Here is a 26,708-nt window from a genome sequence, read left to right as displayed (position 1 = left end):
GATGCATCAAATAGGGTTTGAGATTGATCTGATCTAAATTTTTTGGTTGCAATTTAAATTGACTAGTCTGAAAAAGATGGAGAAAAATGCTTGCTTATGAAATATGTAAGTTTATTTACCAAACCAGAAATCTAAGGCGAAAGCATAATTGAACTGCAGGCAAAACCTATAAATCTTTTGACATAAAGTGTCCCAACCCACTGTTATGTTGTCACTCCATTAAATTGTGCCATATACTTTACGAAAGGACACTTGGGATCCTGTTATTTGTGATTTTTTACTTCAAAGTTCAAACATCTTACTCGTATTTTTATACTAAAAAAAGAATATAGGACAAACCATTAACAAAAAAGATGTAAGGCCGATGCAGAAAATTTTGTGAGTTGCATATCCAAAAGACGAAGCAGAGCATCTATTCTCGAGTTGTCTAAAACATAATATATAATTTTTAGATTCTCAAGGCTGAAAACTGCAAATGAGCCGCTTTACGCTCACTTTGTTTTTTTGGGCGCAGACGTTTTGCGTTGTTTGTATTTTTTTATCGATACGCATCAAAAAGAACCTAAAAACGATGAACAAAATTGGTAACACATGTATATGTTTGAATTAGTCCAGATTGAAAATAGACCTGTTAAAACAATGTCTTTATGAAAAAGGAAACAACAGTAAGATTTTATGCAGAAACATAATTAGTTTGAAGATAGATCTTGTTAAGCTTTTCACATGAAGTTTTTTAACAATCTGATACATGTCTGTGCTACTAAACTAGGTGCAATAACAGACAGCAGATCAGTATGGATTTTTTTTTGAGGGAATATTTATGATTTGGCTATAAAAACATCTCTCATGTCAAATCATAAATGACCTTGTATGAATACCAAGAGATTTTGAATTTCTTTTGCTCTTTCAATTTGCCAATGTCAATTATGGCAAAACTTGCTGCTCATAAAACTCACTATTTACTTTTCCGTTGCGTGGCTTCAAGTAAATTTTCAAGAAAGAAAATCGTTCTAAGAAATCATACAAATCTTATATGACCTTGTATTGTTACAAGGAAAATGTTTTTTTTTGCTCTTGCAGAGTTGCAGCGTTGATTGATTTGTTTCGGTGTTATTAACCTAAGTCATATTAATTCCTCAATTTAGGGAAAAATTTTCAATATCTTGCATGGTCTTTGTATGACTACTAAGATATCCTACAATAATCCATATGACCTTGTTTGATTACCGGGAATCATATATGACCTTGTATGAAACCAAGGAAAGTTGTATGATGGGCAAACCGGGGCGTGTTCTGATGTAAGAAAATAGCATGTGGTGACTGCGGGTTTAAATTTACATGCTCACTAAGCGTTGTGTTCATGGGGCTTTTGTGCAAAACAAGTGTTTTCTCAAATAGAGCTGTCAAATGCGAACACAATCAATGGTAGTCACGTTATTTGTATTTTTTTCACTCAGCTCGTCTAACAAGCGACTGATGTGCTTTCAAGCGAGTTTGTAGAAAAACTTGTTCTGTTAAATCCTGAAAAGACAGCAAAAACTGATACAAAATATTTTATCGCTGGCATCGCAGATGTATGGGATTGAGTGCTTTCAGTTTTGACCACTTAAAAAGGTATTTTCTCCGTTAATTAATAATTCAAGATAATTTGTGCTGTTTGGTTGCTCAACTGTCACAGGTGGGGTACATTGAGCTTAAGGATGAACAATACATCCCGTTTTAACACTATTTACACTCCATTTTCGAACGTTTTTCAGACAGATTTTTCCAACAACTTGAAATGCAAGGATGTAAAAAGCTATGGCAGCCAGGGAAGATTTGAAAATCGTTTTCTATGTGGTGTTATCATAACAACATTTTTGACCGTTTGTTGTGAGATCATTGGACCGTTTGTAGCTAGCTAGTGGGAAGCGCTCAAAAGAATTGAAATGATTAAATTGCTATTAACTTTGGCAACTTCATTATTTAATTTTATTGTGTTTTCTTCGGAAACTTGTGACGAATCGTTTAAATTGTGCAGCTTTTTGCTTCCCAAGTACCCAACATACAACGCATTGCTATTGTACCTCACTGGTGTTAGCCAATCAGAGTGCTTAATGACAGTGAAGAAATTTGATTGGTCAATTGGACTCTACTGTGAACCGAGTGCCTTTTGTGGAGTTGGTTTGGATGTCTCACGTGACTACAGTTCAATTTTATCTGGTGAAATCCTACCTGTAAAAGAAATGTGTCACGTGATCATTCATAGAGAAAGGATGGAATGTCATGATATCTTGCCTTTACTGTTCGAGTTGGGAATTTTGAGAGGTTTGAACAAACTTTGAGTTCAGAAGGAATTTTGGTTAATCATCTAGGGTTGCAGTACTTAAGTATGTTTGATTTCAATTTTTATGCATTTTTTGATCTTGTCTACTTTGAATCGGCATCAACAAGGTAATTTTTACGTTATGAACTCTCGATTAGCGTAAATGGAAAAAAAACTGGCCATGACAAGATTAGATTTTAAAAAGTAGTCAGTGAGCAGGGACCTTTTTTGTTACAGCTTTGTCCTTCTCGTGTATCGGTGGAGGTTTCGACTTCTGCCTTCAGAATGAACTGAAAAGTTGTTCAGACGTATTTGTTGGATTCCAATGCACAAATTGTCTCAACGGATCGAAAGTTGATGCAAATGATCCAACGAAATGTGTCGGTTAGTTTATTTAATGAGGCAAACAATACAGCCAGCTTCTATATGTCACCGCCGTTTCAGCTAATGTTTTCGCAAGCAACACGTTGAATGAACTGAAATGTGCTGAAAATTGGATAATGTGCTTGATTTGAAGAACTCGAAAGTTCATCGCATCGTCAAAACTTTGTTTACTTAATTCCATATTCAGCTCAGGTTCTATATAACTTTCAGCACTTTTTCAGTGCTTTTCTCACAAAACTTAGAGCATCAATCTCAAAAATTTGGCACCTTCATAAGATTAGATGTTCCCGATTTTTCTGATAAGCGCAGTTCAGCGCTTTTCTTGCAAATTTTGACCTTTTTTCTGCGGATTTGAAAGATTTTAACGCTTTGTATGCAAATGTGTGTCTCTGCCTGTGTGTGTATGTATTCATGTTTGCCCGGGTCGCCACTTCTTAGTAGTTAAACAAGGATCATATATGAAGACCTAAAAATTATAACGTATTTTTCTAGTACGATCCTTGTATGACTACTAAGAAATCATTTATGAACTTGGAATGATTACCAAGAATCATAAATCTAAATTTCGTAAATATTTTAAACAACTTCATTCGGTATGCATCGCCCATATGATTACCAGGCATTACTTTGTCATCCGCCAGAATACCCTTACGTAAAATATCATTTGCAAAGTTGGTCACTAAATAAAGGAGTCCAAATAGATAACTATAGTTTTGATATTCTCTGAAGCAAGCTAATAGCCTCTGAATAAAGTTAATAATAAAAGCTCAATTATACGAAACATATTCAAAAAATTTGCAGTAAACTTCAAATTCGTTTTGTGAAAATGTTCAATTTGCAAAGTTATTCATTCAGGGCACATAAAGAATCAAATGTGGTTTGCAAAAGAAAAGTGCTCAAAAGTGATGAAATGTGCTCAAGGTCATATTTGACATACAAAAAAATTAACTGGTGCCACAAATTCTCGTATAATGCAATCAGAGGACATATTAAATATTATATTGCAATATTTAATATGTCCTCTGACTGCATTATACGAGAATTTGTGGCACCAGTTAATTTTTTATTTATTTGTCAAATATGACCTTGAGCACATTTCATCACTCTTGAGCACTTTTCTTACGACGACACCATTCATTTATACCAAATTTAATAAAAACAAATTTTAATAACTAAGGGCAATCGATTGGGTGATGACTAAAAAATTTAAAGGTGGATTTTGAGATTCGGGCAACGGGAGACCAATGTGAAATTGCGATTAAAATTTTCAAAAAAACATCTAATGGTTTCAGTGCATTTCATACAAATATTAGCAAAATTCAGCTGCATGCGTTCAAATTCACGAAATCAATTGCATTTGGGCTGATTTTAATTTAATTTCCAGAAAATTTCTCAATCCATGAATTTGTTAGAATTTCTAAGCACTTCAATTAATGTTGGATTTAGTTAAAACTGGTAACCAAAATGCTGTCTTAAGGTTAAGGAATAACAATATTCAGGCAATTAAAAGCATGTCCTGTTATGATTAAAGAACTGTCAAAATTGTATTGTTTCTTTATAGAATTTATTATATGATTAAGTTATGGCAATTACATTTCTCAACCAAATTTTCATGGAAGTTTTGAGTTGACTCTCTGAAACTGAAATTTGTTACTAAAAAATTTCCTTTTAATGAAAAGTTTTGACATATATAATAACAAGTTAGCATGGAAAACAAGCTGAAACGTGTGTGTGTGTTCATGTAAAACCTTCACAAATTAGATTAGGTCACATCTTTTCTGGCCAGTTCTGTCTAGACGCGAGGTAAAAAATATTCAACATGAAAAAAACTCAATTATATCGATCTCTGATTCTTTCCCAGTTGATCTGATCGTTGCTAGATGTTGTTTAGATGGCTCCGATAATTAACGAGCATCTCCACATACGTAATTTACTACTCTATAAGTTGGATGTTAAAGTGAAAGAATTTGAGTCAATCTCATTTTAATAATTCAGAGCGATTCATTGGAGTTCCTTTCCACCTAAAAACTTCCGGAAAAACATTCATTGTGTAAGATTTTGCAGCCAGGTAAGCATCCAAACAAATCTTTCAATTACAACTTCGAGACCAGGGTCGCCTCTGAACAATCTTATCTCTTACTATTGTGTAGAAATTGTTAGAGCCCTAGGCCATACTTTATTTTGATCAAATTTCAATTAAAAAAAGTGACACCCCAACTAACATTTGTGACGTTAACAAAATGAAAAAAAGTCTTTAATATAACTTTTGTGAAAAAAAATAGAAACTCAAGAAAAAAGTTACTTTATTAATCAATAAAGACATGTCAGAATTTTTGACCCCTTATTTTATTTATCCAATTGAATTAATCCATTTTAATAATTAGAAATTCTGTCAAAGTGAACATTGCAAACCTAGTGTTGGATTATTGATATTGCGTTCAGTGTGTCTACTAACCGATTTCCGTGTGTTTGAAACAACAACTAGGCAAAAGTTTGTGCCATCAAGAACAGACCATTGCGGGCTCGTAATTACATATGATCATTCTGAAGTGCGCTCAAATTTCTAACTGACCAACATATTTCTCTTTATAATAAGAATTTCCTAGGCAACAGAATGTTAGAACGTACCGAACTTCATTCCAATCTGGTAATAGAGTGCCCAGTCAAAAACGTGCTAAAGTAGCTAATCTCCTGGCATCTCAGTGCGGGGACATTTTATGACAGTTTTTTTATAGGTTAAAAAGTATAGAAATCCAATGTTGGTTTTAACAAGAAGAAAATTGGATTGCATCATGCAAAACTAAAATCAAGATATAAAAGTATCAACATACCATATTGAAACAATAAGAAAAATTCTTGAAAAAAGTGTTGTTTTTTAAGTTCAAAAAAGAGGATTTTTATCCAATAAAAATAAATTCGTCGTTCTTTGGAAAAATTAAAAAAAATCGGTTCTTTCCGAGATAACATTACATACCGTTCAGATTTACTTTGAATGTCTCTTGCACTGGATTTTGATTTCCTACAAAACTAGATGTGGCCAGGCTAACTTTACAATTTTTTATCCAATTTGTTGACATATTCTTCTCCATTTTTTAAAAAAAAATTTCGCTTTCCTTCGTTGCTTTATTTTCTCATCTAATCATGAAAGTCACATCAAGATGGTCACTTTGGCAACAAAACGTTCCATGCAGAGAATCAGTAGTTAATTGTTTGAAGCAAAACAATTATAATTTACAATCATAGGTGCCAAAATACTGATAATAGAACATATTTTTCTGAACTTTGGCCAATAATGTTTTCACAGGACTTAGCTTGTACTGATTGGACCTCTCCACGCCAAATTGATCTGTAATCGTTTTCCACACACAAAATTTCTCTCTCTTCAGAACACACCTAGTCGAGAACGGATTCTTACCTCGCAGGACTCTTCGTATTCTTACAAGCAAACATCTGCCAGCTTCCTAAACGATAACTAAAGAGTTCTGCCAGACTCTTACAGGATAACAATTTTCTGTCAGATTCCTACGAGATGAATATTTGTCTGTTAAAATGCTCAAAACAGGCTCTTCTGTAGGAGTTTTGTTGTGTAATCTTTTTGTCCCAGCTAGTAGGTGTACTTCAACAACATAACGCAGCGAGGAAAAAGTCTTTGAACATTTAACTTTGAGTCTTATGAGGCACAATCAATACGTCCTGTAATCAATGATCAATATAAACACAACAAAAAAAATTGAAAAAAATTAAATTGATGAACCATAATAGTAATGAAATTTTCATCAACCACTGTTTCTATTATTTACTATTCGATAAATAGGGCAGCTCTACTGGAAATAATTTACTGAGAAAATAAATGGTGCAGATTTGGTATTATCAAATAATTGAATTGCAGCTCAACCGGAACGAACTTTTTCAATTTTATCAGAATCTTGCAAGCTAGTGGTTCAACCATTAGCTTGCAAGATTCTGATAAAATTGAAAAAAAGTTTTTCTGCCAGAATCTGGCAAGATAGCCATTCTTCTGGTAAGTTCTGTCATATAATATTTTTGCCAGTTTTCAAAAAATCACATTTATCTGTCAGAATCTGGCAGAGTCCTGCAAAATAACCAACTAGGTCGCCCCAGCCTGAAGAGACTTCTGATCACATCTCTCCAGATCAAAATTACTTCTGATGAAATTAGTCCAAAACAAAGCTGTCTTAATCATGTTTCATCAAGAACATTTTTAGACTTTTCTGCGCTCTTGATCTGAGAGTTCCCGAATGTGCGATCCGACTGAAAATTTTGTCAAAAAAATTTGAATAATGATTATTTTTCGACCTTCTAAAATAACTGCGGTCTGGAATCGTCCTTTTTCAGTTTTGATTATCGCTCAAAAACGATCACTTCGTTTAGAAAGGTTTTAAAAACGGTAATCTCCTGAAAGTTCAGATCAAAAACGGTCAAAACAATCAAAAACGATCATTTTCAAAAAACAACAATCAAAACCGATTAGAAATGTCAAAGTCGGGATTGGAAATTAATTTGGTTTTGGATATCTTGACTATGTTGCAGAAAGACCCAATGATTTTAGATATTAACGAGTGCGAGCAGATTGAGGATGTGTGTGATGAGAATTCATTGTGCATTAACGAGGTGCTTAGTTACACGTGCAAATGCGAACAGGGATTCTTGGACAATGGAACCCATTGCGAAGGTAGGTAGCAACTTCATAGTGCAAAAATCCGTCTTTGCTGACTCATTTTTGGCCTTTTTCAGATCTTTCAGCGCTATATTACCATGTTACTATAATCCGGGCAGTTGCACTTTGAGCGTATGTCTCCACAAACCGCCCGAGACGAAACATTTCTATGTCCAGACCGTCCCATACATGAAATATCTATTTTCAGACCATCGCACTCTCAAAAATTTTTGTGCGTACATCATGTGTTCAATAAACTTAATGTTTGCGATGACCATAATGATTTGAATAATTATCAAGTCAACTCAAAAGCACGAATTCATATTTTCCCACAAACGATTAATCATGAAATAAACTTCAATTAAATTCGAATCTGCCGTGAAAAAAGATGAATTATGCCAACTTTTCAACTTTTCTTATTATTGTATTTCCCCTATTAATGGTTTGATAAGCGTCAGCATAAAACTAATCTTAAAACGGACGCTTGTGAGATCTTAACGAGATCACATGTTTTGTCATGTAATGGAGATTTCTTTAGAGCAAACATTGTTCAGATACTCTTTTTAATAGACATTGACGAGTGTGTTGAAGCTGTATCTGTTTGTGGCCCATCCCCTGCCACCTGTGTGAATAAAAAGGGGACCTACGAGTGCCAGTGTCCTACGGGATATCAGTTCTCAGACTCTATCCCCGGAGATATTGGATGTAAAGGTTTGATTATTGTTTCAACATTTTTTTCAAACTAGGGGAAGATATATTCAAGAGTCGGCTTTTTATCAGTTAAACAAAACTTTTTGTTTACGCATCGCAGAGAAAAAAAGAATTAATTTCGAATTGACTTCTTGGCGAAAATGGAGACTATTTTGAGTAATTTGGAAAGTAAGAAGGAAAAGGAAAGCGCAAAAACTTTTTAAATTTTTATAGACATACAAAATTTAAGATGAAATTTATATAAAATTATTAAAGAAACAAAAAATGATAAAAACAATCTGCAATTTAGGATTCTCGGGGCTTTCTTTTCTCTTTAATAGTTTAATCAAAAAATCCTCTTTTTTTCCTTAAATATATGTTGAATAGTGTTCTGTTATAGCTACAATAGAAACTGTCCTTAAATTAGGTAATGCATAACTATAAAAACGGAAAAAATTATAAAACGAAAGACATGGCTTCCTCCTTTTTTCTTAGAGACCTATTTTTAACAGTTTAAACTATGTCGAAACTTCTAAGTATGTTGAGTGGTTTGATGAGGCCAAAAATGTAACTAAAATAAGAAAAACCAAACACAGCTTCTAAAACAACAGAAGAATCGAAAGAAAAAGCGGTCCAAGAAAAAACGGAAACTATTTTGATGCATAGTTCAGAATTTGTTGACTCCCCCTAGATGTTGTACAATTGAAGAATTGTTAACAGTAGCTCCTAAACAGGTGTCAGTTTGATTGAACGGAAGCATCCAGAGACATTAGTTTTTTTCAGTTGCTGATGGAAACAGAGAGATCTTGTTCATTTTTTGCATAAAAATGGATGATTATTTTCGATAGGAGTAAAAAACTTCAGGTTTTCTGAGTGCTTCCTAAAAATTTCTTCAATCTCAAATAATTGTCCTGCAAAAAGTTTTAATTAATAAGTTCATTTGGAACACAGGAAAACCCCCTTTTCTTTTTGCTTTATCTTAAATGAACTCTGTGGTCGAATCTGCTTAAACAGACTTTAAAACCTATGCACTGGTGGGTGAACATAATTGTTGAACAGCTTGAACTATTAAAAAAACCATAAGAGCCTTATTTTTTATTTGAGTTCTTAATAAAAGACAGTTCAATATCTCAAAATTAAATTTCTGGTTAGTCGGTCCTCCAGTGTAAAGATTCCAGGAAAAATTTGTAAGATTCCGAATTTTTCGAGCCTTATATCCGACAATAAACTCGAATGTAACAAAACGGAAGACGGGAAATCTTTATTCAACAATTACGAATCGAATAAGATTCAAGAAACGGCTTTTTATGCCAACTATAGCTTGTGTACATAACATACGACACATAAGAAGTTCACTTAACAACGTTAACAAAAGTTATTCAAAGTAACACTGGCGGCAAAAAGGCTAGACACTAACTGTTAGCCTTGTGCTAGCCAATATTGGTCGATTCAGTTCATATATGACGTAATTTGGCCTTGCATTGGCCTTAAAATTGAACCATTCAAAGCGTTTTGATACTCTAATAATTTTATATCCAAGTCATCTTATTCTAAATTGGGCTGGTTCGGCCCAAAACCGCTCTCTAACAGTCCGTTGCTCAAGGTACATGTATTAGAATACTGATTTTGCTTTGTCAATTTGGTCGTAGTCGGGGGCTCGAACCAGCGACCCTTCGATTCGGAGTCCAGTGCGTTACCGTCTGCGCTATGCCGCCTTGATTGCTTGCTATTCAGTTCAAATATATACGCTTACACGCTTACAAACATACGCTGCTTAGTTTATATATATATACGCTTACTTTGCACTCGCAACATCCTCCGGCCCGGAAAGTGTTGTTTCTAAAACAGGTATTAGTTTTACAACCGGTCGGATATACTTACCAGCATTTGTCCTTATCTCAGCCGAACGGGCAATGCCATCGCTGTCATAACGGAGGTTTTCAATGCGACCCATGGGGAAGTGTCCACGGGGGCTCAATTCGTCGGCCACCCATACAAGATCCCCAGATATAAGCTCGGTGTTTGCCGGTGTGGACCATTTACTGCGACGATTCAGGTTTGGGACATATTCAGCTAGCCACCTTTTCCAAATTGAGTCCGCGTAGCACTGAGCTCGCACGTACCTCTTGCGGTGGTCGAAGTCCTCTTCTGACAAAAGCGAAGGCACAGTGCTTGACCTGTTTCCGAGAAGGAAGTGATTAGGTGTTATGACATCAAGTTCCGTAGGGTCAGAGCTTACAGGGGTAAGTGGCCTGTTATTTAGAGTTGATTCAACTAAACAGAAGGTCGTTTGTAAGACTTCGTCAGTAAAACGTCGGTCACCAGGAACTGCATAGAAAGTGCGTTTAACACTCCTCATCATTCGTTCCCACGAGCCACCATGATGTGGGGCAGATGGTGGATTGAAGTGCCACAAGATTCCCCTTTCAGACATTTGACTCGCAATGAATTTTTGATTCCAACTCTGTATACGCAATGATAGTTCCTTCTCGGTAGCAATAAAGTTGGTTCCATTATCCGACCAAAGGCGCGGGCAATGAACCTTTCAATTCCCATAACGCAGGAATTCATGTCCATCAATGGCACAACCTCAATATGCAAGGCGCGTGTTGTGAGGCACGTGAAAAGGAAACCCCAACGCTTTTCACTTGAGCGTTTCACTGATACATAAAATGGGCCGAAATAATCCATTCCCGTATTGAAGAAGGGAGGGGAACCATAGGAAAGACGTTCGGCCGGTAAGTCGGCCATCATTGGCTGAACGGACTTTTTGCTACGCTTACGGCATAATACGCAGTTAAATTTGATAGATCATAATGCGGAACGCAATTTCAGGACTGCGTAGCGTCGTTGTATGCAAGCTCGCAAAAAGTCAATGCCCTCGTGGTGGTTAACTAAAAGCTCTTTTTTCAGAAAGAGCCTTACAGCGGGGTGACGGCTATCAAGTATGATGGGGTGTTTGATGTCATAGTCGGCTTCAACTAATAGTTTGATGCGGCCACTAGATCTGATCAGAGCATTGGGACCAATGAAAGGGGTATACAGTGAGATTGGGCTTTTTCTGATAAGGTGCTTTTCATCCAGAAGTTGTTTTTTTTCGAACGGGAATGATTCAGATTGAACGAGGAACTGAAGTTTTGCTTCAGCAACCTGGAGTTCATCGGGCCTAAGAATTGAAGCATCTGATGACCGGAAATGGGCGTGCTTCGGGAGGATGCGGAGGAGATAAGCGGTTATCCTAACTAGTTTAAAGTAGGAGCTAAATTTTGTGTAATCGAACAGTTTTTCTTCGTAGGAAACGTTGCTCGCAAGACTGCTTTCTTGTTTTTGAACCGGATCGCCCAAGGGACTGGTTAACGGTTTTTTCAGATTGCCTAATATCTCGTTATTTGGCTGGAAAGGAAAATCTGACGTAAACAGGAAAATTGGACCTTTCAACAAGCTACTGGCACACAGGCCATCGGCTGACATTCCCCTTGTACCAGCGTCCGCGGGATTGTCTGTCGATGGTACATGAAACCATTGGTCGACTGTTGTGGACTCCAATATTTCCGAAACCCTATTGGCAACAAAGATGGGCTGTTTATCGAAGGATCTCAGCCACTGAAGCACAGTCGTGCTATCTGTCCACATGAACGTTTTACTAAGAGGTATTGTTAAAACTTTATATATGTCTACCTTTAGGCGCGTTGCTAGGAGGGCTGCTTGAAGTTCGAGTTTGGGTACGGTCAAACATTTCATGGGTGCAACTCTTGCTTTTCCTAAAAGAAAGGCAATTTCGGTATGCGTAGTGGGTCCTGACCTTACTTTTGATCTCAGGAAAGGAGGCAACAGCGCTGAAGACTTCCTGTGAACTATCCCAGAAAACATAAGCTCGGTTGAGTCGAACTCGCCAGAGAAAAAACTCCTAGCGACTGTTAGGTTTCCTAATTCAGGTAAATCTGAACTCCATGGACTGAAACTATCAATCATGTCATCAGGCAGCACCTTGTCCTAGTCTTGACCACTCAACCTCCATATATCTTTCAGCAACAGTCGGGCGGTAACTGTGAAGGGGGCTACTAACCCAATTGGGTCAAAGACTTTTAAAACTAAACTAAGAACTAGGCGTTGCGTTTTTGTTGTCCACGTACTTCGTTCCACGGCTGACAACTAGTGTGTCTTTTTTGTGGTCCCATTTCAGACCCAATACGTGTGATGAGGCTTCTTCCTCAGAACTTCCAATAATTTTTGGCTCTTCTTGGTCATTGGTTTTGAAGCTGTTGTCGAGTTCATCGAGCAGGTGTGGAACGCTGCTTACAAACTTTGTTAATTTAAATCCTCCCAACATAAGTAGTTCTTCGATTTCCTTGGCTCTCTTCAGTGCTTTCTCTGGTTCGTCTAAGGAGTCGAGGTAGTCGTCCATATAAAACTTTTCCAACACAGCTTGCGATGCATCTGGGTACTGACGGCTGTTGTCCTTGGCTGTTCGTTGGAGGGCATAATTCGTGCATGTGGGCGAGTCTTTCGCACCAAAGATATGCCTGGTGTACTGATATACCATCACATCAGTTGATGGATCCTCCCGCCAAAAAATCTAAGGCACGTTTGATCCTGAGGAAGCACTCCAACCTGGAGGAACATGCTTTCTATATCAGCAGAGACTGCGTACTGATACTGGCGGAAGCGGATAAGAGTATGAATCAAACGCTGAAGTAAATCAGGCCCTGTCAACAATGATTTATTTAATGATGTTTCATGAAATTTTGCCGCACCATTTAACACCCTTCTCATCTTGTTTGGCTTATTGGGATTAACGATGGTGTGATGAGGCAAGTACCATTCGCGACTAGACCGTTCACTGGGATCTTTAGAGTTAAGCACTTGAACCACATAGCCTTTGTCTACGTCGTCCTTAATGCTCTTTTCGTACTTCACTCGGAGGTCTTGGTCCCTGAAAAGTCTTTTTTCAAGGGACTTCAGTTGAACGAGTGCTGAGTAGTATTTATTCGGTAAATGAAGGTCGTCTTTTGACCACAGCATACCAACTTGATACCGTTTTCCGTCATTAAAAGTTGTCTTTTCTAGTATTTCAACTGCTCTACGGTCTGAAGAAGACCTGGGGTCAACCTCTTTTACAGCTCCGTATGACTCCATGTCATACCAGAACTTCAGTTGTTCGGCTAGATCTGTTTCCGGTTCAGTAACAATTTTAAAACAGGAGGATATGAAACTAGAAGTGGCAGGCAGAGGTCCACTTAGAACCCAACCAATTGAAGACGGACGGCAACGGGCGCACATTTTGAATCGCTTTCAAAATATTCGATAGTTCGGATTGCATGGTAAACGTCTTGGCCTAGAATCATTTCGACATTTGAGTAACTGTACTGAACTGCACACTTAAATACGGATATGTTTCCTGTAGTTGAGGTACATTGATAATATCAGAACCAACATTTAGCGTGTCTCTTATAAATGGACTTACGTCGAAACTTTCACAGGTGTTATCACCTAATGGTTTAACGTCTGTAATAAGTGTATCAAAAACTTGTTTTGCATTTATTCCGCAAACAGTCAGTTTAAGAGGTGAACCTTTCAGATTGAGTCTTGCCGCAGCACTTGCCGCAACCCACGAGTGACTGCAGGCAGGATCACATAAAGCCAGCACTTTTGTTTCCTTAGCTGTGGGGCCTTTGAGTTGGACTTCCTTAATCTGTAAAAGACCTTTAACGTCGGACACAGCAGGGAAAGATGACGAGTTTCTATCTTGATTGGGAGTACAGATGTTTTCCGAATTGAGTGTAACTAGAGACGTTGACTGCGGTGGATCCGTGACCTTTTTCGTTTCACTTTGTTTCTTTGCATTGTTCTTAGTGAAGATGCGTTCGGAACCGTGTAACAGAATATTATGTGTACTAGTGCAACCAGGTTGTTTGCACTTTCGTGGGTTGGGACAATTTCTAAATTGATGGGAACCATTGAGACAGGAGAAGCATAGTCTATGTTCGGCTACAATTTTCGCTCTCTGAGTTGGGTTTTCACTTTTGAATTTCGGGCATTTCCAAATTGGGTGATTTGCCTTGCAGTGCGGGCAACCAAGTTCGTTCCCGTTTCTTGTTGACGGGTTCTTCTGTTTTGCGTCAGCAACTTTTGAGTTTGACGCGAAAGCCTTTGAAGTTGTTTTTGTTTTATTTACAACTGGTGTTTCGTCTTTCTTAGTCTTAAATTTGACTGCTTTCATGCGGTCATGTTTGTCCGCTTTTTCTTGTAACCAATCGTTGAATTCTAACAAGGTAGGCCTGAGCCACTGCTTTTTCACTATATGTGAACACCAGGATTCCTTAAGATTGGACGGGAGCTTTTGTACCACTTGATTCAGTAAATATGAGCTACGCAAATCGGCGTCATATGACAATGACTGGAAAACTCCAACTAAACTTGAAAATACTGATGCGAAAGCAATTACATTTTCCGAATTGTGCATTTTTAAGGGCGGGTATTGTTAAGTTTATCAAGGTGAGCGCCAACTACGCCATGGGGTTGGCCGAATTTCCGTTCCAGAACTTTCATGGCATCGTTATACAATGCACCACTGCTCAATGGATTTTTTAGCTCTTCCGGTTAGAAGAGTTTTCAAATAAGTTAATTTTGCTGCATCAGAGAGGTTTTGAGAGTCTATGACAATTTTGAACTGCCCTATCCACTCATGCCAAAGAAGTGGATCCCCATTATATTGCGCAAGCGTCCATTTTGGTAATGGATTGAGTTGACTGCAGGTTATTGCGTCCGCTAGATCCTTAACATTGAAGGAATTATCGTGTGCGGGAGCAACAGATGTTGATGGATGATACGAATGGAAGGGACCAGTAGTATTGGCTGGCATGGTTGCGTAGGGCAGCATTGGGTTTGAATACAAACCGTAATGCACCGGTGATGACGATGAGGGGTTGTGTTGACCGATAAAGTTTGCAGCGGAAAAGGGGTTTTGGTTGTAGTAGGTTGTACCTCCACTTGAATAGGATACAACAGGTTTATTCAAATTTGTTTGCAAAACTTGTTGTTGAACTTGTTGAGGATGTGAGGAAGTTACGGTTGCCGGATGAGGTACATGCCACAAAGTCATGTTTGGCAGGAGGTGGGTAGCCATGGGATAAAAACTACGTTGCATGTTTTGGACAGGGTATTGTACGTTCTGATGATCAGAAGTAATAGATGGCAAGTTTGTCAATGTGGGGTTGTTTATGTTTGCTAAATGATGATCTGGTTGATTCAAATATGAAACTGCGCTGGGGACTGGTGCCCAGCTCGAGGGTTCTGGCAACTGTGAGGGTTGAGGCGCTGATGCTCCCGTATCAGTGGTCTTGTTAGCGACGTTATTACTTGCCTGCGGACTGGTCTGTCTGTCTTCCTTTCCAAAAGACAAAAAATATGATACTCCTTTGGGAGTACGGACGACGTTTTCACGCGGGTTACCGTCCTTTGGTGGTGAATGATTGCTTTGCTGCAATAACGGACCTGGTGCAGCGTTTGGAGCGTTTACCGAATTTTGTAGCATCGAAGGGCCTGTTAGGAGATTATCCGTTTCATGTGGTGGTAATGAGTTCAAAGCTTGGAGGAAACCAATTTCTTGAATTTCGTTTTCTGCGCGGTTTGAACGAAGGGTTGTAGACAAAATATTGTTTGCCACTGAACTGTCAACCCATTCTGTTACACGCTCAGAATTTTTATCATTGTTTAAAATTGTTTGCTCCCCGGGATCACCATCAAGGCTCTCATGGGATGACTCCATTGCCCGAATCTCCTTGACTTTTGCGTCAAACAATCTTTTCCTGTTCTCTTCGCTAATTGTGTCTAGCTCTAATTGATGCTTTTGTTGAGCGAGTTTGATTATGATCTCATTCTCTCTCTCAATCTCTTCTCGTTGAAGTCTTGCTATTTCCTGTTCTCTTCTCCTCTGACTAGACGAGATTGAGACAGTTTTCGATCCACCGCTTGATGTTTTTCGGCGGAATGTTGATTCACCAATTGTCTCATCACTGAGCTCAATGTATTGTCGTGCTTTTGCTACATAATTGTCATGAGTTTCGCTTGCTTCTTTGAGCCAAAGTTCAAGCTCCTCAGTGAGTGTTATTTTATTTGGATGTCTTGAGGCTAACTGAACCAGTTGACCGTTTTTGTCAATTGCTGTTGACAAGAGTTCCTTTGCTTTGTTAACTAATGTCTCGACTTTTGATTTTCGTGTTTTACTATTTATTGCTTCGTCGATTCTTTTGTACAAGTCATTCACACTTAATTCAACTTTAGATCTAGCTTCAGACAACTTGATGGCCTGAGCTTCCATCTTGAAAACAACGGTATTAAATGTTAAATATTTATTTCAATGAAATAGGCACACTTAATACAATATTCAGAATTTCAGATGACTCTTACCAGCAAAAGAATAAGAAAAGGGAATCGTTACAAGCAATAATTTCGTAAATCAAATACACTATGAGGAATTGGGAAACGGACTAGAATTTAGTTTCTTAAAGGCTAAAAAGAACAGATCAACCACTAACGAGGAAAAAACTGCAAACAAGCTATAACCTTGCACTTAAGCTAGCCACGGCTCGTCAGCAGAGTTCTACTCGAGCGCGGCAGCCCTGTTTGCTCGAGCTTTTCGACGGCGCTGGTTAAGCCTTTTTGGTCTGGTCTTTTTTATCAGACAATTTAAGTTGGCGCTATGAAATCTCACAATAGAGAGTGATTTTTATTTCACAGCAGAAGGGCGGATGAAGTTGCAAATAGTCGTTCAGAATCGAAGGATCCTTGGCTTTGCGCTTTGATAGGAGGTCTTTTATGACGTGAACCACGACGAAACTTGTTTGCTTCAGGTCCTCGAAGATATCTGGGGCGCCCTGTCGTGGACAGTAAACAATAGCTTTTATCTTATTTTCCATTGCGTAAATTTCTTGAATGAGTTCAGACGCAGACAGTGGGCTATGGTTATTGTTATGATGGGGTGTTAAGCTATTGTTTATAGCGTCGTGCCAAATTATTACTTCACTTGCCTGTGGGTACTCGTATATGAGCTTAAATTGCACGGTCTTTCTCTGTTTAAGGGCCTTAAAACTGAGTCCGGGCTCAGCTACAGATGTATTAAGGCGTCGTGTATACTGAGGGTCCCGTAGTTTGTTAATTGTTCGGCTTAATGAACTAGCACCTACTATAAAAAGCATTGAATTCGGCTAAGTGAACTGCTGAAAGTTTTCGGCTAATTGAACACTCAATTTTTCGGCTAATTGAATACAAAAATTTTCGGCTAATTGAACACCCAAAAAATTTTAGGCTAATTGAACACCCAAAAATTTTCGGCTAACTGAACACCCAAACTTTTTCGGCTAATTGAACACCAAAAATTTTTCGGCTAATTGAACACCCAAAAATTTTTCGGCTAATTGATTAACCAAAAATTTTTCGGCTAATTGAACACCCAAAAATTTTCGGCTAATTGAACACCCAAAAGTTTTTCGGCTAAGTGAACACCCAAAACTTTTTCGGCTAATTGAACACCCAAAAAAATTTGCGGCTAATTGAACACCCAAAAATTTTTCGGCTAAGTGAACACCCGAAAAATTTTCGGCTGAGTGAACACCCAAAAAATTTTCGGCTAAGTGAACACCCAAAAACTTTTTGGCTAATTGAACACCCAAAAAATTTTCGGCTAATGGAACACCCAAAAATTTTTCGACTAAGTGAACACCCAAAAAATTTTCGGCTAAGTGAACACCCATAAAATTTTCGGCTAATTGAACACACAAAGTTATTCGGCTAACTGAGCAACCGAAGTTATTCGGCTAATTGAGCACCCGAAGTTATTCGTCTAATTGAGCACCCAAAGTTATTCGGCTAATTGAGCACCCAAAGTTATTCGGCTAGCTGAGCACCCGAAGTTATTCGGCTAATTGAGCACCCAAAGTTATTCGGCTAATTGAGCACCCAAAGTTATTCGGCTAATTGAGCACCCAAAGTTATTCGGCTAACTGAGCACCCGAAGTTATTCGGCTAATTGAGCACTCGAAGTTATTCGGCTAATTGAGCACCCAAAGTTATTCGGCTAATTGAGCACCCAAAGTTATTCGGCTAACTGAGCACCCGAAGTTATTCGGCTAATTGAGCACTCAAAGTTATTCGGCTAATTGAGCACCCGAAGGTTTTTGGCTTAGTGCTATGGGTTCAAAAGTATATCTAGGCTAAGTATGTGGCGCCAGTGTAAAATATTAGCACCAAGTTTAAGAGTCTGACAACGTCTGATCAACTACTAAAGTAGTCCCAACAGTTGAGCTTACAGTTTTGGAACTCTATGCTCCTCACGTCACTATGAAGTTACCCGACCACGCCTCTGACTGTCAAAATCACTCCACAGGACACTGACCCACTAGCAGTGCTCCACGGACCACTATCACAAACGATGACCCGGCCTCTGACTGCCAAAGTCACTCAACGGGACACTGAACCACTAGCAGTGCTCCACAGAACACTAACACCAATGTTGACCCGGCCTCTGACTGCTAAAATCACTCTACTCGTATGTCACTCGTATATGAGCTTAAATTGCGCGGTCTTTCTCTGTTTAACGGCCTTAAAACTGAGTCCGGGCTCAGCTACAGATGTATTAAGGTGTCGTGTATACTGAGGGTCCCGTAGTTTGTTAATTGTTCGGCATAATGAACTAGCACCTACTATAAAAAGCATTGAATTCGGCTAAGTGAACTGCTAAAAGTTTTCGGCTAAATGAACACCCAATTTTTCGGCTAATTGAATACAAAAATTTTCGGCTAATTGAACACCCAAAAAATTTTAGGCTAATTGAACACCCAAAAATTTTCGGCTAACTGAACACCCAAATTTTTTCGGCTAATTGAACACCAAAAATTTTTCGGCTAATTGAACACCCAAAAATTTTTCGGCTAATTGAACAACCGAAATTTTTTCGGCAAATTGAACACCCAAAAATTTTCGGCTAATTGAACACCCAAAAATTTTTCGGCTAAGTGAACACCCAAAACTTTTTCGGCTAATTGAACAACCAAAAAATTTTCGGCTAATTGAACTCCCAAAAAATTTTCGGCTAAGTGAACACCTAAAAAATTTTCGGCTTAGTGAACACCCAAAAATTTTTCGGCTAATTGAACACCCAAAAAATTTTCGGCTAATTGAACACCCAAAAATTTTTCGGCTAAGTGAACACCCAAAAAATTTTCGGCTAAGTAAACACCCAAAAAATTTTCGGCTAATTGAACACACAAAGTTATTCGGTTAACTGAGCAACCGAAGTTATTCGGCTAATTGAGCACCCGAAGTTATTAGGCTAATTGAGCACCCAAAGTTATTCGGCTAATTGAGCACCCAAAGTTATTCGGCTAGCTGAGCACCCGAAGTTATTCGGCTAATTGAGCACCCAAAGTTATTCGGCTAATTGAGCACCCAAAGTTATTCGGCTAATTGAGCACCCAAAGTTATTCGGCTAATTGAGCACCCAAAGTTATTCGGCTAACTGAGCACCCGAAGTTATTCGGCTAATTGAGCACTCAACGTTATTCGGCTAATTGAGCACCCAAAGTTATTCGGCTAATTGAGCACCCAAAGTTGTTCGGCTAACTGAGCACCCGAAGTTATTCGGCTAATTGAGCACTCAAAGCTATTCGGCTAATTGAGCACCCGAAGGTTTAAGGCTTAGTGCTCTGGGTTCAAAAGTATATCTAGGCTAAGTACGTGCCGCCAGTGTAAAATATTAGCACCAAGTTTAAGAGTCTGACAACGTCTGATCAACTACTAAAGTAGTCCCAACAGTTGAGCTTACAGTTTTGGAACTCTATGCTCCTCACGTCACTATGAAGTTACCCGACCACGCCTCTGACTGTCAAAGTCACTCCACAGGACACTGACCCACTAGCAATGCTCCACGGACCACTATCACCAACGTTGACCCGGCCTCTGGCTGCCAAAGTCACTCAACGGGACACTGAACCACTAGCAGTGCTCCACAGAACACTATCACCAATGTTGACCCGGCCTCTGACTGCCAAAGTCACTCTACTCGACACTGAACCACTAGCAGTGCTCCACGGAACACTATCACCAACGTTGACCCAGCCTCTGACTGCCAAAGTCACACTACGCAACACTGAACCACTAGCAGTGCTCCACAGAACACTATCACCAACGTTGACCCGGCCTTTGACTGCCAAAGTCACTCTACGGGACACTGAACCACTAGCAGTGCTCCACGGACCACTATCACCAACGTTGACCCGGCCTCTGACTGTCAAAGTCACCTTACGCAACAATGAACCACTAGCAGTGCTCCACAGAACACTATCACCGACGTTGACCCGGCCTCTGACCGATAGAAGTCGATGTAAGAACGAAAAATCCTCGTCCTGGTTTTTTCTCACGTGGTGGACCAAATATTCGAGCCTTGTATCCGACAATAAACTCGAAAGTAACAAAACGGAAGACGGGAAATCTTTATTCAACAATTACGAATGGAATAAGATTCAAGAAACGGCTTTTTATGCCAACTATAGCTTGTGTACATAACATACGACACAAAAGAAGTTCACTTAACAACGTTAACAAAAGTTATTCAAAGTAACACTGGCGGCAAAAAGGCTAGACACTACCTGTTAGCCTTTTGCTAGCCAATATCGGTCGATTCAGTTCATGTATGACGTAATTTGGCCTTGCATTGGCATTAAAATTGAACCATTCAAAGCGTTTTGATACTCTAATAATTTTATATCTAAGTCATCTTAGTCTAAATCGGGCTGGTTCGGCCCAAAACCGCTCTCTAACAGTCCGTTGCTCAAGGTACATGTATTAGAACACTGATTTTGCTTTGTCAATTTGGTTGTAGTCGGGGGCTCGAACCAGCGACCCTTCGATTCGGAGTCCAGTGCGTTACCGTCTGCGCTATGCCGCCTTGATTGCTTGCTATTCAATTCAAATATATACGCTTACACGATTACAAACATACGCTGCTTAGTTTATATACATATACGCTTACTTTGCATTCGCAACAAGGTGTCAGTTTGATTGAACGGAAGCATCCAGAGACATTAGTTTTTTTCAGTTGCTGATGGAAACAGAAAGATCTTGTTCATTTTTTGCATAAAAATGGATGATTATTTTCGATAGGAGTAAAAAACTTCAGGTTTTCTGAGTGCTTCCTAAAAATTTCTTCAATCTCAAATAATTGTCCTGCAAAAATTTTTAATTAATAAGTTCATTTGGAACACAGGAAAACCCCCTTTTCTTTTTGCTTTATCTTAAATGAACTCTGTGGTCGAATCTGCTTAAACAGACTTTAAAACCTATGCACTGGTGGGTGAACATAATTGTTGAACAGCTTGAACTATTAAAAAAACCATAAGAGCCTTATTTTTTATTTGAGTTCTTCGATTCCGAATTTGATTCCGAATTTTTGAGATCTTGAACACCTGATCTGGAAGTTTTTTTCCTGGATTGAGGATCTAAATTGCCTAAAATATAGATGAATTAAAAATAGTTGTGTGTATGTGTAACAAGTACAACCAAAAATTACAATATTTTGGGAGAAAAACTTAATGCATCATAATTTTTTCAACTCCACTGCTGTATTTTTCCTTATTTCACTTATTTATCTTATTTTCCTTATTTTCCTTATTTTATCAAAAAAACTCCGCAACGTTTTTTTCATTTTAGTTTTCGCTGAACAAATGTACTCAATTGCCGAAAATTAGCATACAACTCTTGAAACAACAATGCAAATACGAACAGGGGTAGTTGAGACATCGACCTGAGGATTGACCCCATTCGGCCGACAGTGGGTTCAAAAAAATTGAACCCATTGTCGACCCGTGAAAGATTCAAGGTCAACTGTTACTAGTGTCCTCGACAATGTAATCGAGGCAGAGACAAGTCTTTTTTCCTAAAGTCAATCTCTCGACATGACCGTTGGTCTGGACAAAGTTATGGCCCGGTATCCTGTCAAACTAAGGCCATGATAGTAATTTTGTTTTGGCTCTATACTGTCTCATTGTTTGACCTGTAGAAAAGTGCCCGGATCGAGTTTTGACGGTGAATTTTCATAAGAAATGCGGTGAAATGCGGTGAAAAAAAATTTTTTCTCCGCGTATTTCTTACATCTTTTTGCGGTGAATGCGGTGAATCGCTGTGAATTATTTATTTTCACCGCGTTTTCTGTATCCTTACAAAAACATCGTTCCCACACAGGTTCGAACCTCTGACCTCCTGTATGCATACAACTACCTAGTTCACTGCGCCAATTGTCACTACCATCTTCGAGGTGAATTTTTTAAAAAATGCGGTGAAATGTGGTGAAATATTTTTTTAACCGCATTCACCGCTTTCACCGCATTTCTTACGTTAATTTGCCACAAAAGTCGATTCGGTGAGTTTTTGTAAGAAGTGATGTGAATTTCGCGGTGAGATTTTTGTGAGAAATGCGGGGAAATGTGGTGAAATATTTATTTTCACCGCATTCACCGCAATCACCGCATTTCTTATAAAAATTCATCGCATTTCTTACAAAGATTTAACCAAAAACCTCGACCCGGGTGGGACTAGAAACTATGGGTAGCTAACAGCTAACAGATATTTTCAGATATTTATATTTTCGGCATTAGTCAATTTCTCGTGTCATTCTACACTGAAAAAAATTCTATGATGTTACAAATAAATTGGTACACGTCTTGAGATCCATCTTACCGGCCAAAAATGTTCTTAGAAAACAAAAAACCTACCATAAATGACTCCTGGAAACCATTGTTAGACCAAAAATATGTCTGACCACCAACAGAACTTAATATTCAAAAAAGTGGCTTCCTCTGGCTGAGCGCTTAACGTGCTGACGATTAAACGAAAAACTGCAACCTTAATTTTTCTTGAGAACCATCTTACCGGCCATAAATGGATCTTAGAAAACCATAAACACAACCATAAATAGTTCATGGAAACCATATATAAGACGATAAATGGTTCCTGGAAACCATAAGTAAGACCATAAATGAAACTAATGGTTCCATGTAATTGCCACTCGTATCATTCTTGTACGGAATCTTTGAATCCATAAATAAAACTATTTCTGGTTCTTGGAATCCATAGCCAGGTTGAGGTGGCCGGGCCGAAGATCAGAGCATCTGGGCTCTGATCAGACCATCTTCGAGCGCACACATGTTCTCGGTGCGCTCCAATTACATGGTCTGGAAAAGGCTTCGAGCGCACTTTTGTCTGGACAATGGTCTGGAACTTGACTGATCAGAGGTCACTTTGATCTGGGACGGTCTGATCAGAGGCAGTTTCAAGCGCACACTAGTCTGATCAGAGACCAATTTGAGCGCACACTAGTCTGACCAGAGGCCAAGTCAAGCGATTTGTATTTCAATTTTTTCTTTGTTTTTTTTGTAACTGACATTTGTTGTGTCTCGTATTAGCCAACAATAAAGTAGCATTCTGATCAGAACCCCATCTGAAAATGTGATGGGTTTGATCAGAATCAAGGGGTCCAATTGATAGCAAATGCCGGTCCCCTCAAGTAAAGATTTTGAATCAAAGTAGATCAGCACGTTTTTATGCAAAGCTGACTAAGTTCAATTATTCAGTTCAAAACATAAATTAATGGCACACTCTATAAATATTTTGGCACTTTTTGGTTTTATTTTCAATAGAAATACTGTTAGAAGATTCTTTTATGTTCGATATCATTCTCTAATCAGACTATTTTGAACAGATTTTAGTCTAAACAGAGGCAACTCCGAGTGCACTTTTGTCTGATCAGAGGTGATTTTGAGCGCACTTTAGTCCGATCATAGGCCATTTTGAGCGCACTTCAGTCTGATCAGAGGCGGATTCGAGCCCACGCTTCTGTTCGGGGGATGATTTCGAGCGTACAATAGTCTGATCAGAGGAGTTTTTCGAGGCAATTTAAGCGCACACGTATATTCGAGCGCACGATAGTCTAATCAGAGGAAACTTCAGTCTGGGTTTTATGGTTTCATATAAGGCCCAACCCGGGTTGAAATAGCAAGCAGAAAACTGTTTACAGTCTTAATGCTCAATTTAGGAATTAAAATATTAAGGGGTTAAATAAAAAATAATTCACCGCATTTTACCACATTTCGTACAAAAATTCACCGCCAATTTCACCGCATCTCTTACAAAAATTTACCGCATTTGTTTTCCAACGTTTACTTAAATTCACAAGAAATATCATAGAAGCACGTGACAGTGGGAGCAGTGGAATAAGAAATTGCAGACATGCAGGAGTTAAGAGGTTCTAACCCCTGTATAAGTGTGTCCTTTTTGTAAGAATACCGAGAACCCGGTGAAAATAAATAATTCGCCGCATTCACCGCAAAAAGATGTAAGAAATACGCGGTGAAAATTATTTGTTTCTCCGCATTTCACCGCATTTCTTACGAAAATTCAATGCCAAAACCTCGCCCGGGGATTTAAAAAATGGGGGGTTAAAAGACAGGAGAATGAAAGAATAGGGGTGAAAAGACAGGACAACCATTTGAGAGAGAGTTTGAAGTTAATTTCATGTTCGCTTTTATATTGCATTGTCATTGATCAATTTTTACCAAATAAGGGAAATGAGGTTATTCCCCTTATTTATGATGAGGGGAAATCCTACTGATATGCGATTGTCACAATTAAGAGATGACGTGAAGACATTTTGGTAAGTAATAATCGATATCCTTAAATGTGCCAATTTACATCTGGCGAGAGCGTATTGAAGGTTTTGTTTTGTTTCAGATATTGACGAGTGCCTGGACTCTGTATCTGCGTGTGGACCAGCACCAGCAATTTGCACGGACTCAGACGGTAGTTACGACTGCAGTTGTCCTCAGGGATACATACACTCTAATTCCTCCACTGCACCCAAAGGATGCTATCGTAAGAAACTTAAGGTTTTACTGTTGTAGGATCGCTTTTCGTAATCTATCAACCAAGATACTACCCAGGCACTCTTTTTCACCCCGAAAATTTAAACCATTTTTCAAATGTGGTTAAGTTATGTAAATTCAACGCTTAAATGAAAGTTCAATAAACATTTGGCTTCTTGCGCAGAGGCCTGAAGTGGTACAAGTTAGCCATTCGACTTTTACAAGCCTCTTGAAAATAGAATATTTGACTTACAAGGTTCTTACAAGTTAATCATTCGACTTAAAATGTTGTTACAGGTTAAACATTAGTCTTAAAACATATATTCTTTTAGTCTCAGAAAAAAGTTCTTACAAGATAACCGCTCTACCTATAGTGTAGATAAAAATAAATCATTGCGAGATATGAATGTGCACATATTCTGCACATAGACGGAAGAAAAATGCAACAGATAATTGAGCTGAAAGAAAAGGGTACAAAAAGAACGAAGAGGAAATCATTCCCTTTGTGGAAAAAGCTGACATAAAAAGATGAAAAGTTAATCCAACCAGAAAATGTTATGAAAACTAAAAAACTTTATTAAAAATCAGCAGGTTCCAAATACTATTACTCAGGAAAATTTTTTAAGCCATGAGATGTACCGAAAGAAGCGTCTTGGGATTATCCATTTATAACTGAATCGCAAAAGGACTCATTGACTTGATAAAATTGAAAATTTACAGTTTTGTCATTATATCACAGTGTATTATGTTACGCAAACTGAGCAATTAATTCAAACGCGCTTTAAATGGTAAACGACCGAACATTATAATGAATTGTCCAATTACTTGTAAAATCAAGTTAACCATGTCTTCAAAGAAACTAGCAAGATCGACAAATTGAATAACCTGAGTTAACAGGGCATCAAACTCTTTAGCAAAACGTCAGAAACTTCGAAAATTTTAGTTGATCTTTATTTGAATTCATTTTGCACTTGTTGGCTCAAGAGCAATTTTAATGTCTAGTCACCTAAGAAAATTCCAAAAATGTCAGTTGTTTCTGAGGCTAGTATTAGAATACCAATTCTCGAGATTATATTTCTAAAACACAACTTCAGAAACCGGATCTTGAATCTCAGATCCCGGATCATAGTGACATAGTAAATCAGCGCTGAATCATAGTATTTCTCAGTCTGTTTTTTACTATGAACAGATTATGATCATGTCACTTTTTACACTGTTCAGACAAAAATAATATTAAAAAAACCGGCTCTCTGAAAACACTCTGAACAGTCTAAAATCGAATTCTTCGTTTATCATGCTCAGTCAAAAAAACATTCTGTGAATTTTCTGGACAGCCCATTTCCAGAGTGCGAAAAAAAATTTTAAAAAAAGAAAAAAATTCGGTTGCTAATAAATTAAAAACCAGGAGACACACAACAATCAATTGTATCTCTATTATTAGTAAAGAGTATGATAATATCAATTATTAATCACCCTTATTATTAGCAGTTATAAGTTCTTGTTTAGCAGTTTCCAGAAGTTGAGTTTAGCAGTTTCCAGTTGAGTTCAGCAGTTTCCAGAAGCTGAGTTCAGCAGCTTTCACGAATAACAAGCCCAGCAGCTTGCTAAATTTACTCTCGAAATACAAGCCCAGCGGCTTGCTAAAATTACTTTTTCTGAATTCCTGATAATAACTTGAGTCGTAGACAGCCTCCTGAAATTTCCTGCGACATCACTTCGATGTCGTTCACCAACTCTGCTG

General features: G+C 38.3%; 1 protein-coding gene across 1 annotated transcript; it reads left to right on the top strand.

The window, feature by feature from the left end:
• The first annotated feature begins 1,735 nt into the window (after positions 1–1,735).
• LOC142336921 (uncharacterized) lies at positions 1,736–25,010 on the top strand. Its single transcript, XM_075385905.1, has 5 exons — positions 1,736–2,307; positions 2,543–2,689; positions 7,260–7,382; positions 7,938–8,078; positions 24,837–25,010. The coding sequence occupies exons 1-5, from the start codon at positions 1,929–1,931 to the stop codon at positions 25,004–25,006; spliced, it is 960 nt and encodes a 319-aa protein (XP_075242020.1). The 5' UTR covers positions 1,736–1,928; the 3' UTR covers positions 25,007–25,010.
• Positions 25,011–26,708: the final 1,698 nt, after the last annotated feature.

Source organism: Convolutriloba macropyga, chromosome 3, assembly GCF_964194025.1.
Source record: "Convolutriloba macropyga chromosome 3, txConMacr16.3, whole genome shotgun sequence".
NCBI classification, from domain to species: domain Eukaryota; kingdom Metazoa; phylum Xenacoelomorpha; order Acoela; family Convolutidae; genus Convolutriloba; species Convolutriloba macropyga.
This window is presented reverse-complemented; position numbering and strand designations above follow the sequence as displayed.